Source organism: Macaca thibetana, chromosome 1 (assembly GCF_024542745.1).
Source record: "Macaca thibetana thibetana isolate TM-01 chromosome 1, ASM2454274v1, whole genome shotgun sequence".
NCBI classification, from domain to species: Eukaryota; Metazoa; Chordata; class Mammalia; order Primates; family Cercopithecidae; genus Macaca; species Macaca thibetana.
The window spans coordinates 100,367,647-100,383,313 of record NC_065578.1 but is presented as its reverse complement, the minus strand read 5'-3'; the positions used below and the strand labels follow the sequence as shown (position 1 = coordinate 100,383,313).

The 15,667-nt window shown below is 35.1% G+C and overlaps 1 protein-coding gene across 1 annotated transcript in view; it reads right to left on the bottom strand.

Annotated features, from left to right (window-relative positions):
- Nucleotides 1-15,667, bottom strand: part of SLC30A7 (solute carrier family 30 member 7) — an 85,143-nt gene that overhangs the window by 10,468 nt on the left and 59,008 nt on the right. The window contains exons 9-10 of the mRNA XM_050745306.1: nucleotides 9,183-9,273; nucleotides 4,869-5,018 (exon numbers count right to left, since the gene is read on the bottom strand). Of these exons, the coding sequence (XP_050601263.1) occupies nucleotides 4,869-5,018; nucleotides 9,183-9,273 (241 nt within the window). The remainder of the gene's footprint in view (nucleotides 1-4,868; nucleotides 5,019-9,182; nucleotides 9,274-15,667) is intronic.

Here is a 15,667-nt window from a genome sequence, read left to right as displayed (position 1 = left end):
TAGTAATCCACCTTCTCCTACTTCCTACCCCCTCCCTCAAGCAGACAGAGCAAGGTTAGATGAGCCACAGGAAGGGATTATGATCCTAGGAGAGTTAACGGAGGCAGAAAGTTTCTGAAACTTGGGGCACTCTTATTTGGGCTTGTGAGGAGGCTTTTTGGTTCCTTCCTGGGTATCAGTGTTAACTTCTATTTTGAGGACAGAGAATAGAGCACAAAAAGCTGTAGCAGGAAGTTGGGGGCTTAGGACTTATTAGGCACAAGGGAGAAAGGCAGAAGAGTAGAAAAGACGGAAGAAATAAAGGTAGAAGTTCTATCAAGGAATAAATATGTATTAGGCGAGACCGTCTTTTGTGTTTTGTGGAACTGAGAATGGTAATAAACCCCAAGCATATTCTAGACTTTTCTTCAAACATATTTCTAGATGTTTCTTTAATACGTTTCCTTCAAACATTATTTCTAACAAAAAGTATGTTAAATTTTTAGGATTACAGTTATGATTGTGAAGTGTGTTATTTTAAAAAATTAACAAATACTATTGGCCAGTTTAAAACATAAGATGTTAATTGCCTTCCTAATCTAGTATCCCATTTTCTTTTCCTGTTTGTACATGAAACACAAAACATAAACTTTCCATTTTATCAATTCCCAAATGATAACTTATTAAAAAGAATTGGTGCAAGGGGAAGAAAAGGGAGAGGACTTTTTCTATGCCAGCACAAAACCTGGTACTTTACAAACTGTATTGTCACTTAATCCCAAAGCAATCTAAGTACTAAGTGGCTTTTAGCAATGCACTTGCATTAGTTTATATTCACGTACAGCAAGCCAACTTCTTTAGCAGTTAAAGATTAATTGGTAACTCTGAAAAACGAAATTAAAAAAGCTAATGCCTAAGATATAGTCACAAAGCTATAGTTTTATTAACAAAATAGAAAGTTATAATTCTTCGACTTTTAGATATTTTTAACCAAAAACTATCACTTACATTCTAATTTAAGACTGGCTATAAGAAAGATACCTAAAAATGTAATAAACAAAAAGCTATAAATTATTGAAAAAATCCTTCTTTTGGTCTTTTGGAACTAAGGCCACCAGTATTTTAAATCTGTCTATAAGAAATACACCTGAAGCATCTGTGTGATCAAAAAGGGAGCAATTTGAGTTTTGTTATTTTTGATAAGTAAAATTTACAAGATATAATTTAAGATTAATTTTTTTTAATTTAAATTTCCTCTCATAAAATAAAAATGCTCCTGCAAGCCTTGGCATATACTAATTGCATAAGGATCATGCATTACTAGGGTATACACAGAAAAGGAAAATAAATTCATGAAAATTTCAATTTGCATACGTCAGAACTAAAGCAGTGATCATAAAACAATTTTAAAATCATTAGGTGACAAAAAGGCTTAAAATACTTTTTCAGGGCTTAAAATATTCAAAGCTCAAATGCAGTTTCCAAAACCAAAGAAGCAGTTGAATAAACTTTCAATTTCAGTCATTTTTAAAGCCAACATTTCTAAAGTTACCAGAAGAACCTCCTTCCACTTACTTGAATGGCAACTTCAGCAGTTCCTAAGCCCCGACACTGCTGCTTGCACATTTCTAAAACTAGAAATTGCATTCCTTTTTAGAGGACAAATTGTGAGTAAGTGCCAAAGTCCTAGGAGAGTATGGGGTGTCCTAGGGCTCAACAGAAGCTCACACTATGAGGGTGAAATGACATGGCATATCTAGGAGAAAATTCAAGGTAAAGGAGGGAAAAATAATCTGGAAACATCAGTGAAAAGAAACATTACTGCTAGCCTGGTTATCTTGTTGTCCTGGAAACATGTAGAAGGTATAAGAAGGATTCAGACACATTGTGAAGGTCTTGCATGCTTCATTATGAAGGTCATGAGATAGACTTACAGTGTCTGTTAAGAAAGACACCTAGTTGTTAAAATTCTGAAATAAGTGGTATCAGCATATTGTTTTGTAGTAGTGTATGTCTTGATTACACATAAGATTAGCACTGAAGTAAATCCTAATTATACATAAGATTATTTCATTAATTTATTCCCAAAGGGACCTAATGACACATTTCTCTTTATCAGAAAGATATATTTTAGATCTCATTAAGATCTTTTTGAGCTTGTGGTTAAAAAAGACCAATGGGAACCCAATAATATTTTTCCATACTTAGCATATATAAAGATGGCTTTAATCAAATACAGTCTTTAAAATCTGTTTATACAACAAATTCATTATACACATATACTCTTCTAAGCACTGGGAATGCAAAATCATGACAGCTGGTAAGAACCTGCACACAAGTTGTACAATGTGATATGTATGACATAGAATAAAGTAATTCTGCTTTGTGGGACACTTAAGGCTTCAGAGAGAAAGTAACAATTGCATTGGATCTTCAAGTTAGAGTAGGATTTTTGTCCCACACAGAAAAGTACACAGTCTAGTGGGTTTGGAGTATAAAGTACACGGCAATGTAAAGCAGGAGAGAGACTTTAAAAGTCAGTTGGTTCACGCTAGAAAGTCTGGGCTTTATCTGGATGGCAATGAGGTGCCACCAAAGTTTCTATTTTTCTTTTTATTTTGGAAAAAAACTTTTTTTTGTGTGAGACAGAGTCTTGCTCTGTCACCCAGGCTGGGATGTAATGGCGTGCTCTCAGCTCACTGCAACGTCTGCCTCCTAGGTTCAAGCGATTCTCCTGCCTCAACCTCCCGAGTGGCTGGGATTACAGGCAGGCACCACCATACCCGGCTAATTTTTGTATTTTTAGTAGACATGGGGTTTCACTATTTTGGTGAGGCTGATCTTGAACTCCTGACCTCAGGTGATCTGCCCGCCTTGGCCTCCCAAAGCGTTGCGATTACAGGTGTGAGCCACCATGCCTAGCCTAGTTTGAAAAAATTTAAAGTCAAAATAATAGTACAATAAATACCTGTGAACCCTTCAGCTATATTTACCAATTGTTAATATTTTGCCAGTTTGCTTCATCTCTACATATATATTTATATGCAATTTTTTAATTTTACCAAAACATTTGAAAATTAAACATCTGGATATTTTGCCATTAAATCCTTCAACATGTATCTCCTAAGAATTAAGAACAGTCTTCTATAAACACAATACCATTATCACATCCAAGAAATTTAACCACTCATACAATTAAATGAACTACTACAGTCTATAATCAAATTTCCTTGATTATCCAGCCCTTTCCTTTGTGGTTGCTTTTTTTCCCCAGTCCAAGACCCAATCAAACACCACACATTGCACTTAATTGTGAGGTTTCCTCTAATCTAGAATTATCCCCTACCTTTTTCTCCTTTATGACATTGACACTTTTAAAATAATCCAAGTTAACAGCCTTGGATTTATATGCTGTTGAGGCTCTCACAAGCTGTATTTGTCTGGATGTTTGCCCATGGTTAGATTGAAGTTAAACGTTTTTGGTAGGAGTACCCCATAGGTCATGTTCTGTATTCCCCATGGTATCACACCAGGAGGAATATAATGTCAGTTTCAACCACAGATTTTTAACACATGGAACCTGTTTCTTCATTACATCTATGTGTTAGATCAGGGGTCCCTAACCCCCAGGCCACAGGCCAGTACTGGTCCATAGTCTGTTAGGAACGAGGCCACTCACAGCAGTGAGTGGCGGGTGAACTGTGGCATTAGATTCTCATAGGAGCGCGAACCCTATTGTGAACTGCACATGTGAGGGATCTAGGCTGTGTGCTCTTTATGAGAATCTAATGCCTAATGATCTGAGGTGGAACAGTTTCATCCTAAAACCATCCCTCCTACCACCACCTTCAACCCCCGTTCATGGAAAAATTGTCTTCCACAAAGCCAGTCCCTGTTGCCAAAACGGTTAGGGACTGCTGTGTTAGATGATTCTGACAGTGGTATCAATGTCTAGGTTTTTTTGCCAAATGTTTCTAACAAACTAGACTGAGAAAAGAATTTATATTCTCTCTACCTCTTTCTTAGATGTTACTGACATGACGTTCTTATTCTCCCAATATATACACAATGCATACCATAGTAATCAGTCTTTAATTGTCAGTCATATAGCTATGTTAACTCATGATGGCACGAGCCTTAACTGAAATAATTTGGTTGTAGACCATGCACTAATTCATGATTCCAATTGCACTATTAAGAAAAACTCAACAGCATATAAAGTTATTAAATCACTCAGTAGGTGACCATAGTTTTGCTGTCACACAAAAAAGTTAACAGTCTGCTTTTAGCTAAAGCCACTTATTCTTATTCCAAACACTGTTTTAGAATTCTTGGCTTCAGATAGTACCTAATGTATCTTCTAAGAAATGTGCAGTAAAGGATAATATACTTTTTCTTGAAGAACTCAAATAAGTACAATGATGAGCATATAGGAACTATCTTCCTATTCCTGAAGAATATTAACTAAAACAGGTATTTCCAAAACAACTCTGTGGTTGGAAAAAAAAATGTGGCTTTATGTTTACCTTATAGTTTAGTATATATATATTTATTATGTTAAATAGCATTTTTTTTTTTTTTTGAGACAGGGTCTTGCTCTGTGGCCCACACTAGAGTGCAACTGGATCATAATTCACTGCAATCTCAAACTCTTGGGTTCCAGCAACCCTCCTGCCACAGCCTCCCAAGCAGCTGGGACTATAGGCGTGTGCCACCATGCCCAGCTAATTTTACGTTTTGTAGAGATGGGGTCTCACTATGTTGCCCACACTGATCTAGAAATCCTAGCCTCAAGCCATCCTCTCACCTTGGCCTTGTAAATATTTTTAAAACTACTAGTTATAAAAAATTTTAAGACCCTTAAGAAGAAGTTAGTAAAAAAGACATACCTGAGTAAAAATATTATGTGTTTGGCTTAAAATCCACCTAGCATCAGCATCAGGTGCTACTATTAATTTCAAGGTCCCAACATAAACGTCAGAACACAAAGTCCAGAAGTGCTGTTCCTGTAAACTGTAAACTCCTTGCAGCTGCTGTACCTGAAATATAAAGGAGAGATATTAACATCATAATCAAATTAAGTACTCCCTTCTACTTAAGTTATTATGCAATATATCAGTAAACATGGATTCTATTCTCTAGTTTAAAAAAAGGAAAGGAGGATGTTTGAATAAATAAATAAATAAATACTCTTGAGTACTAATTATGTGCCAGGTACCATGACAAGTATTTGGGAAATATAAATAAACACATATCAAAATATGTAGGACACATCTGAGTGTGTGCCCCACAGGGAAATTTACAGTAACAATCACTTAATAAAGTCCAACACCTATTTATGACTTGTTAAAAAAACTATTAGAAGGACACTTCCTTAACTTAATACAGGCTAACTACCAAAAATGTACAGAAAATAAGGATGAAACATTAGATTTATTCCCTGAAGATCAGGAAGAAGGCAGATACCCAAATCACTGCTATTGTTCCGCATCTCTATATTGATCTGGAGGAGTGGAACTCAGATCAACAACCAGAAGTTAAAAGAAAAAAGTTCAATGTGAAAAGATCTTTATAACAATTACAGCAGTTTACAAATAAAGAGGGAAGCTTCTCTGGGAGTGTGTTAACTACCTATCTCCGGAAATGGTCAAGAAGCTGTAATACCAACTTGATGTCATAGAGGAGATTTTGCAACAGACAGAAGGCTGGGCCAAACGCACATTAAGATCTTTTTCAGTTCGGAGATTCTGAATTTTACATAATCTACTTGGGAAGTTAAGAAAATGTTGATCTTATATCTATCAAAACTATTTATTTTTTGTTAGAATTTGATGAATGTAGTCATTTTTTTTTCTATAAACTCCACGACAGTTGATGGGAAATTGAGATAATATCTACTGTGCCTTCTTTAAAAACCGCTTTTATTGGGGAAAAAGATCAAGGTATACTTTTTCTTCCTCTTTTTGGATTCTGACAACATAGCTGTTTTAGCCAGATATCCCTCCACATTTTTTCTACATGACATCCTCATGGATGAGGCCTAAGGTGAGTTCTACTGTTAATAAAATAACCTGATGGAAAAGATTTCTCCTACTTCCATATGTAGCAGTACAAGTACATGACTGCAGTTATCTTAAAACACAAACTAAAGAATAATTCCTGTAGAAACTGGCTTTAATTTTACCAATTAAAAAATGGGAGGAAACTGTAGTTACAGATGAAAAGGGCAGTGTGGTAGAGTAGAAAGAACATGACCTTTAGAGTCAGAGTGACGTGGATTAGAATCCTGATTCAGCCACTAGCATTTGGACCTAAGGTGAGCCTCAATTTTATCTAGGGAAAGGAAGATGACACTCACCTTGTAGTTTATTGTGAAGAAGAGAAACTATATATATATATATAGTTATATATATATAAAAAACAATTATATATAGTTATTTATATATAACAATTATATATAGTTATATATAACAATTATATAGTTATATATATAACAATTATATATATATATAGTTTTATATATATATATGTAAAACAATTAGTAACAATTATGCTGATTGATGCTACCTTAAAATAATAACCACAAATCTTGAATGGGCAATATGTACTTTCCCTGTATCAAAAGATTATTTTATACCTTCTCCTTTTTCCTCTAGCCTTCTGATCTCTCTGCATGATTACACTGCCTGGTACATTATAGAGAAAACAGAAGTACAAAGAAAATCCCTTATCCTTTACCATTAGATCTACCAATGACTCCTTATCTATGTCAGCATTTCTGCATTCCCTCAGAGGATATAGTACCCCTGTTACTATCAACAATTAATCCTTCCATTGTGCTTTGGGTTCTATCCTTTCTCAACTTCCCATGACTTTATTCCTTTAATAATGTCCTTTAGTACTATAACAATTTCTTCCTCTCAGTTAGACTGTTACCATTAGTTAATGCACATGTTCTAGAACTGTGCTGTGCAATTCAAAAGTCACTAGACACATGTAACTATTTCAATGAATGGAAATTAAGTTAAAAAGAATCAGTTACACTAGCCATATGTGGTTTGTGGCTTCCATATTGGACAGTGCAGATTATAGAAACTTTCCATTATTGGGGAAAGTTCTGCAGGATAATGCTGTTCTAAAACATCCTACTTTAAAAACAAAAAAATACCCTCTATCCTTATACTACATCCATATCCGCTATCAACTCATTTCTCTGCTCCCTTTAACAACACTTCGTAAAGGAGTTGTCACTTCCCCATTCATTTTCTCCTTAATTCATTCAAATCATGCTCCCTTCTCCAACACTCCAATGAAACTGCTCTTAAAGGTCATTAATGGCATCCAGAAGGCCAGTCAATGATCACTTCTGGTTTTTTTTTTTTTTTTGAGACGGAGTCTCGCTCCATTGCCCAGGCTGGAGTGCAGTGGCACAATCTCGGCCCACTGAAAGCTCCGCCTCCTGGGTTGAGGTCATTCTCCTGCCTCAGCCTCCCGAGTAGCTGGGACTCCAGGTGCCTACCACCATGCCTGGCTAATTTTTTGTATTTCATTTTTTTTTTTTTTTTTTTTTTTTAGTAGAGACGAGGTTTCACCGTGTTAGCCAGGATGGTCTCAATCTCCTGACCTCATGATCTGCCCACCTTGGCCTCCCAAAGTGCTGGGATTACAGGCGTGAGCCACCACGCCCGGCCTGATCACTTCTTGTTTCTACCCTCCTTGACCCCACAGAAATATTCAACACAGTTAATTACTTCCTCCTTCTTCAACTCTGTGATCCTACACTCTTTTGGTTTTCCAGCACCCCACTAACCACTACCTTTCCTGGCTTTGTCACCTGTGCTCCAAATTTAGAGTTGAAAGCAGAGCTAAAAGAGTAGAACTAGAACTTCTCTGGAGGTAATCACATACAATCTTGATGTTTTAGAAGTTATTCATATATTGATGACTTATAACTCTTTCTGGTCCTAATCTGTCCCCAAAACTCAAGATTTTCATATCCAACCACTTAAGTAACATTTCTCCTAGAAGTGTAGTAGCCATTTCCATTTTAACATATCCAGAATACAACTCTTCATTTGGGAGATTTTCCATCCTCAAACCTGTACCAAGGCCTCAGTCTCAGTAAGTGGCATTACCATCTAGTAAGTGGCATTACCATCTACCAAGTAATAAACCAACACTTTCTCTACCCTCTGCTAATATAATCCACTTCCAAAAACATATCCCAAATGTATATTTATCTTCACTGCTACAACTGTAATCTAAACCACTATTGTTTTTCACTTAGAGGACAATAACTTCATAACTGGTTTTCTTTGCTTTCATCCTCCCTAGAATATGTTCTCTTCATAGAAAACACAATAATCTCTTGAAAACATAGGATTTATGACACTTCTATTGCCTAAAAGCTTTCCAATGCTTCCCACTGAGTTAGAATTAAATCTAAATCTCTTATTATGACCCAAAACCCTAAATGATCTTGCTCCTGCCATTCTCTCCAGGCTTTCAAGCCATTCTTCCCTTTATTTAATATACTTCAGCCACAATGGCCTTTTTTATTCTGTTCTTCAAACACAAATTAAATCCAGCCATAGCACTTTTACATTAGCAATCTCCCTTGCCTGGAACATTCTTCTCCAGTATTTTCATATGGCTAGCTCTTTCTTGTCATTAAGGTTTCAATTTCCTTGCATATAACTCCCTTAGTGAATCTAAGGTAGCCATCCATGACTAACACATCACTTTGTTTTATTTCTACTATAGTAATTCTCATTGATATTTTCTTATTTATCTACTTATTGTTTATTTCCTATATTTCCCCACTGGACTGTAAGTTCCATGAAACAGAGGCACTGTCTGTCTTGTTTACCATTACCTCCCCAGTATTTTAGAAGAATATCTGGTAGAATGGGAGCTCAAAAACTCTATGTTGAATAAATGCTATGTCTCTGCTATAGATATTCTATATTTTAAAAAACTGCTCAATTTCTAGATCAGAACAATTTCTACTACATTTTCTTTAGTAAAGTTCAACATTTTCCGACAATTTTATTCTGGCTTGTATAAATGACATTTCATGGTCAGCATTCAATCTTGGAAGAAATATTCAATTATACACACATGTTACCCATATTTGTGAAAGCTGAAAATCAAGAGATTGAAAACAGCATAAAACCCAATGGTTTGGAATATTTGAAACTCACCCTCTGATAGCACTGAGGCAGAGTATTTTCTAATAGGGGAGGAGTTCTCTGCATCAATATTCCAACAGATTCTCTTAAAAGAGGAATAACACTAAGGAAAAGGAAAAAAACAATTTGTTAAAGTCACATTCTGACAATCCCATCCAGCAAGAAAGTAATAATATCCCTTCCTATGGTAGAATATAAAAGGACTTAGAATAATATAAGAAAAAACAATCAACCATTGTTTTAGATTTTCCATGTGATCAGTAAATTATCCAAAGTAAAAGTAAAAGACCTAGAGAAAATGTATTAATGTATGAAAAAGTAAAGCTATAAAACTGAAATAATATAATATCATCTAAACCCAGCACATGTTCAACTGTTAGTTAAAATATGACTCCACATGGTCAGAACCTTCCAAAGTAATCATAGCCTACCATGCTAACTGGTCCTTAATATTTATCAAATATTTACATGCACTTATCTGAATAGCACTGATAAGGAAAATACAAAAAAAAGAATACATCAGTCTATTTGTTCAATATCAGTCATATTTCATTATTTAAAAAATATAGAAGCCTGGCGATAACCACAGATGCAGTGAAATGAACTCAGCTCCTCTAGGGATGGTGCCCAAAAGTCTGCATGTGTTGCTGTAACTAGTCTTCAATTAGTATTTGAAACTACTGTTTTAGGCTATTTGGATGATTAAATGTACACAAAACAGGCTGGGCGCGGTGGCTCACGCCTGTAATCCCAGCACTTTGGGAAGCCAAGGCGGGCAGCTCACGAGGTCAGGAGATTGAGACCATCCTGGCTAACACCGTGAAACCCCATCTCTACTAAAAATACAAAAAAAAAAAAAAAAAAAAATTAGCTGGGCGTGGTGGTGGGCACCTGTAGTCCCAGCTACTGGGGAGGCTGAGGCAGGAGAATGGCATGAACCCGGGAGGCGGAGCTTGCAGTGAGCCTAGATTGTGCCACTGCACTCTAGCCTGGGAGGCAGAGTGAGACTCCATCTCAAAAAAAAAAAAAAAAAAAAAAAGGTACATAAACAATTAATAGTAGAATGGTGACGGTTACTCGAATGTAATGGCTTTCCAGTCTAGCAATATCCAATTCACCTTAGAGTCTCATTTTGTTTTCACTTCTGATATATTGAATCAGAATCTTTGAGGGAATGTCCAAAAAGCTCTCCATGTGATTCCAATGATTCAGAGTGGCAATGCACTGTTCTACTGCTTGAAGTAGGTTGAGAGAGGAGGTCAGAAATGGCTTCCCTACACTTAGCTTAAGTCAGTGCTCACTTTTAAACTTAGAGAATTTCAAAATTTTCAAGTAAAACTTCTGATAATAGCTGTAGCTGAAGAAGATAAAAAGAACATCCATCTTTCAAGGAAGGTTTCATAAGAAGAGTAGAAGCAAGTGTACTTTCAGGACTAGTGGTATTTTGACAGATGGAAAGGAAAGAGAGGTACCAAGAAAGACCCAAAAGAATAGACACAGTGCTTATCTGGCTCACTATTACATTCCCAAGATCTAGCAAAGTGCTGGTCATAAAGTAGGCCCAATTGTTGGTTAAATGAGTGACAGAAATACAGATAATCAAATCAAGAAAAATTAGATGTCACCCTTAATTCCTTCTTCTCCCTTAAATCACCAAGTTCTCATGATTTAATATCCTAAAGGTTTCTTGACTCAATTCCTTCCCCTTCATTGTACTATGCATGTCCACAATAATCTCCATATCTTCCACGTGGATTATTATGATAGCTTCCTAAGTGGTCGCTTCAGCTCTAGTCTTATTTCCTCAAGTCCACGTAACAAGCAGCTTCAATGATGGCTCCCAATGACCCTGCCCTATGTAGTATTCATGCCCTATGTAAAGTTTCAGGACTTAGCGACTTGCTGCTAATGAACAGAGTATGGCAAAGTGATGAGACGTCACTGCCAAGATTAAGTAAAAAGACTCTGGCTTCTGTCTTGTATACCCTTCTTGTTTGCTTTCACTTGCTCTCCCACAGCTGCTATGTTGTGAGCTGTGCTATAGCGAGGACCATGTGGCAAGAAACTGAAGGATATTTCTTGAGAGCTACTAGACAGACCCTCAGTTCAACAGCCCAAAAGGAACATAATGCTGTCAGTAACCACTTGAGTGAGCTCAGAAGTAGACTGTCCCCCAGATGAACCTTGGAGTAACTGTAGCCCCAGCTGCTACCTTGATTACTACCTTGTGAGAGACCCTGAGCCAGGCAACACAGTTAGCTATACCCAGGTTCCTGAAAGACAGAAAGTATAAGATAATAATGTGTATTATTTTAGCTACTAGGTTTTCGAGTGCTTTACGTATCCACAGATAGCTGATACAACCAGATTTTATAGAGACGTTAGACTAATAGACATAAAATAGGTATGTGACCCTATCCCTTTCCCACTAAGAAATGTGTCAAAAGCTCCCCACTGCCTAGGGAATAAGTGCTGGCTCTTTAACATGGTATATTTTTGGATCTGGCCCTCTACCTTCACCTCCTATTAATCCTTGCTTCATATTTTAAGCTCTCCAAATAAAACATACTTGTACTTTACCTTATACTGTTTCTTACTTTCATGGTTTTGCTCAAACTGTAACCTCTGCTTAGAATGTCCCTAAGCTGCCCTACAGTCTTACATTCACTCTTTGAAATCTCACATGTCACCTCTTTTAGGGTATATTTCCTGATCGCAAACTGCCTTCTACACTGCATGAAGTGTCTTCTCTGTGCTCCTATGAAAACAATCTGTGCTACCTACACTATTACTACATTGCATGATAATTACCAGCTTGTGTTTCCCCCTCCCTCTAAACAGAAAGTTGCTTTAAGGTAGGAATTATCTTATTTATGTTTGTAAACCCAGCATCTCAGACAGTGTTTGGCAAATAAATGTTTATGGAACAGAATTCATAGCTGAATCTATTAAACATAATTAATTCATAAATTTAAAAAGTATATCTAAGGCTCGGGATCAATACTAAATCTTAAATAATATATGGAATCATTAGCAGTTAAGAAAAGGCACTAGGTAAAGAAAGTAAAGGCACGGTAAGTAAAACATCTAGAAAAAGGGGAAACATATTTCCAGTAATAGTAAATGCCTCAATGAAGAAAAACAGAAACAGAAAAAGGCCATCAGATTAAACAATGCAAATATTGTTTGAGTCCATCCACTGTAACATTTCAGGAACAGTAAAAGCCAGGTTGGAGAAAGAGAAAAAAAATGAGTAGAAAACAACTGCAAATGGACTTAAGGATTTTGACAGTGAAGAATATTGGTTATTCATTCATCTAAACTGAAGAGTGGTATCGGTTTCTACCTACTGTGTTGCTATTAAATAGGTGACGACTTCCTGTGTTTACAAAAAAGGCAAAGAAAAAAATGATGGCATATTAATTAGGTACAATTCAACCATCATTTTTCTTTACTCTCTCCATCCTCATTTCTCAGGAAAAAGAAAGAATCCATCACAGAATGTTTTTATATATTAAACTTAAAATTTTTATCTTTCCCTAACTGTACTCAGAAAATGAGGCACAAAAATGGTTCTCCTTGAATTACTGTTTGAGAATAAGAAAAAAAGTTTTTTTCTTACCTACATCCTAAGTTTAGTTATTTTAATAATTTCTTCTCCAATCTTAATCTAGGGAACTACTAACAATGTTTAGATATCTGACATGAAAATTACTCTCAAATGGAAACCATGACACTTGGGTTCTGATTCTGCCATTAAATAGCTTTAAGCAAATCACATATTCTTCCAGAGCATCAGTTTTCTCATCTATAAAATGAAGGAGTAGGCTAAACATCCAGGCAATTTCTTTTATCTTTTATATATTTTCCATTCAATAAGAAAAAGTGGTTAAACTATAAAGAATACTAGAGAGAGAATATATTTGGAAATGAAAGAAAATATAAATTGTTTTTATATACTAAGGGGAAAAAAGTAGTGTCACCAAATGACACATAGATATACTTGGCAAAATGATTTATTCTATCACGATAGATAATCCAGCAAATGAATTTTATTAAGTAATCAATATTAAGCAATTATTAAGGATCTACTACTATGTATCTGGCATCAGATTTTCTAGAACCAGATGGGACTTTACTCTAGAGTTGTGGAAATGGTGGCCTAGAACACCAAAGTAACTTGTTTAAGGTGTGAAATGTTTGTTTAAAGACACAGCTAATGAGCAGGAGAACTAGAACAGATCAGGTCGTTAGACTCCAAGTTCAGTTTTGAAAAGTTCAAGTCAACAAACATCTGTTATATGCCAACCATGGAGCAAGCATGTGCTAGACACTGGAAATACAAAAATAAATAATATAGAATATTTTGGTTCAGAGAAATTCATAATTTTATTTTTAATAAGCCTGCAGAGAAGGCAATGGAAATCAGGTATCAAACTTATTTAGGGTACACCATTTAGAAGAAGGCACATACGAATTTAAAGCAACTACATATTATGCTTGTATCCATTTTCACTTTCCATGAACTTTTGGTGAATGGTTTTCTTAATTGGTATGTTGATAACTTCTTTTTAAACATACCTTTAAAAGTAAAGAGGAAGAGAAAAAGGAATAGAAGAGGCATTGACTCAACTGCAACAGAAGGCATACAGTATGAGAAATAACATTACTTAAGCAACAGGGGTGAAATAACTGGTGCGAACAAGTTTTAAAAATTTATTGTTTCAGAATACTCAGGTTTAGTCTAGTTGTTTCCCCCAAGGAGCTAAAACACAGTAAGAGATGGTGAATCCCATCTATAATAATCCTTGAGATCAGCCTTAAAACATTAAAGAGATTCTCTTAGACAGTCCAACAGTCTCTTAATAAGTCACCTAGAAAAAACATCTACAGATTTATCCAAATCTTTGTTCAAATTTTTATGTGTGTATTCCATGCGTGTTGCCTTCCAAAGTCTGCTACTCCTTGCTACCACCTTTTTAAAAAAGAACCTAGTACTTCTTTTTTTTCCTCCTAAAATTCACTTTCACATGAGGCCCTTAGTTTAAGGACTCTAGAATTAGTAAAGAAGTTACATGATCACAGATAATATCATATTAGAATTAAAAGGGAAATTAGAGATCACTCATTTTAACACAATTCAAGAACCATATGTAGATAAACGTTTTAATAAAATTAATGTTAGAAATAAACATATTTTAAAATTAACTAAATTATAAGACATCATAACTGATATAAGGAAAAAAATTATAGTGCATTTTTATCTCTTTTTTTCATAAGGATCAATTGTGGTTTTTATTGATTTGCCTATACTGAAATTTGGAATGGTTGCCTTTTTAGGTAGAATTTTAATAAAATGTTTACACTCAACAGCAGCAAGCATTTCACCAAAGCAAACAGATATGTCACGCTAACTTTCTCCAATATCAATTTTAAAATAATGCAAGAATTTCAGCTATAGGAGCCATAACTACGTCATACAACTATGGTAGGGAATAACGGTACTTGCTAAATCACGTGGTGATACGCAACTTAGAACAAGGCCAATTTCTATAATAATTTAAAGAGTCATAAAAATGTAAAAGAAACCTTTAGAAACTCTAGTTTTTGCCTTTTAAAATTGTGTTTAGCTCAGGAGTTTGTGTCCATATTTTTCTGATTAACTATTGTAATGGAGAAGCATAAACCAGATTTTAGCTTGGATCTATCTAGCCATAATGAAAGGATATGTAGAAAAAGACAAGCTTAGCAAATTCCTGACTGAGCTAAGACTTAGAGCTGCATCCAAACCCAAAAAGTAAGCATTTGGAAACAATTAGAGGTTCACTTCTGGTTGACTAACCCAATTCTAGCCTTCACAATGAAGCACCATTTCCCTATCATAAATAAAAAGAGATGAGTCATTAGGTATGAGTTTACCAGTAAAAGAGGGGAATAATTTTATTCTTCAAAAGCTGATGGTAAATCAAATTTATAATCATAAAATCATAAACATAAAATTAATTTGAAAGCTTTACCCTTAAATGCTAACATATTAAATGAGCAGTAGTTACTTACTACTCTTTACTGCCAGTAATTTTACAAATTAAAATATATTCAAATCTTACTTCAGAAGTAGTTTCTAGTGAAAGAGCCTCACTACTTCAACAGTAAATAAAATGATCTACCAGTAGTCATAAACAAACCAAACAAAAAAGGGTATACATTACAAAACTTTCTGAAGACCAGACTACTGACAATCATAATGTTTAATAAAAAATTTCAGTTAAAATTATTACTTAGATCTGAGAAGAAATGTCAAGTAATATTAATTAAAACATAATTACAGATTTATCTTCATGAATCAGCTTATGAACCAAGTTTTCCTGTATATTGTAGGGGTTCTTACAATCTACAAACGTAAAGAAAGAAAATTATACTTTTAAAAATAAATTTTAAAAATAAATTTGGCAAATGTTGTATACTATATTTTCAGGGGACAAAAAAGCCAAAGAAAA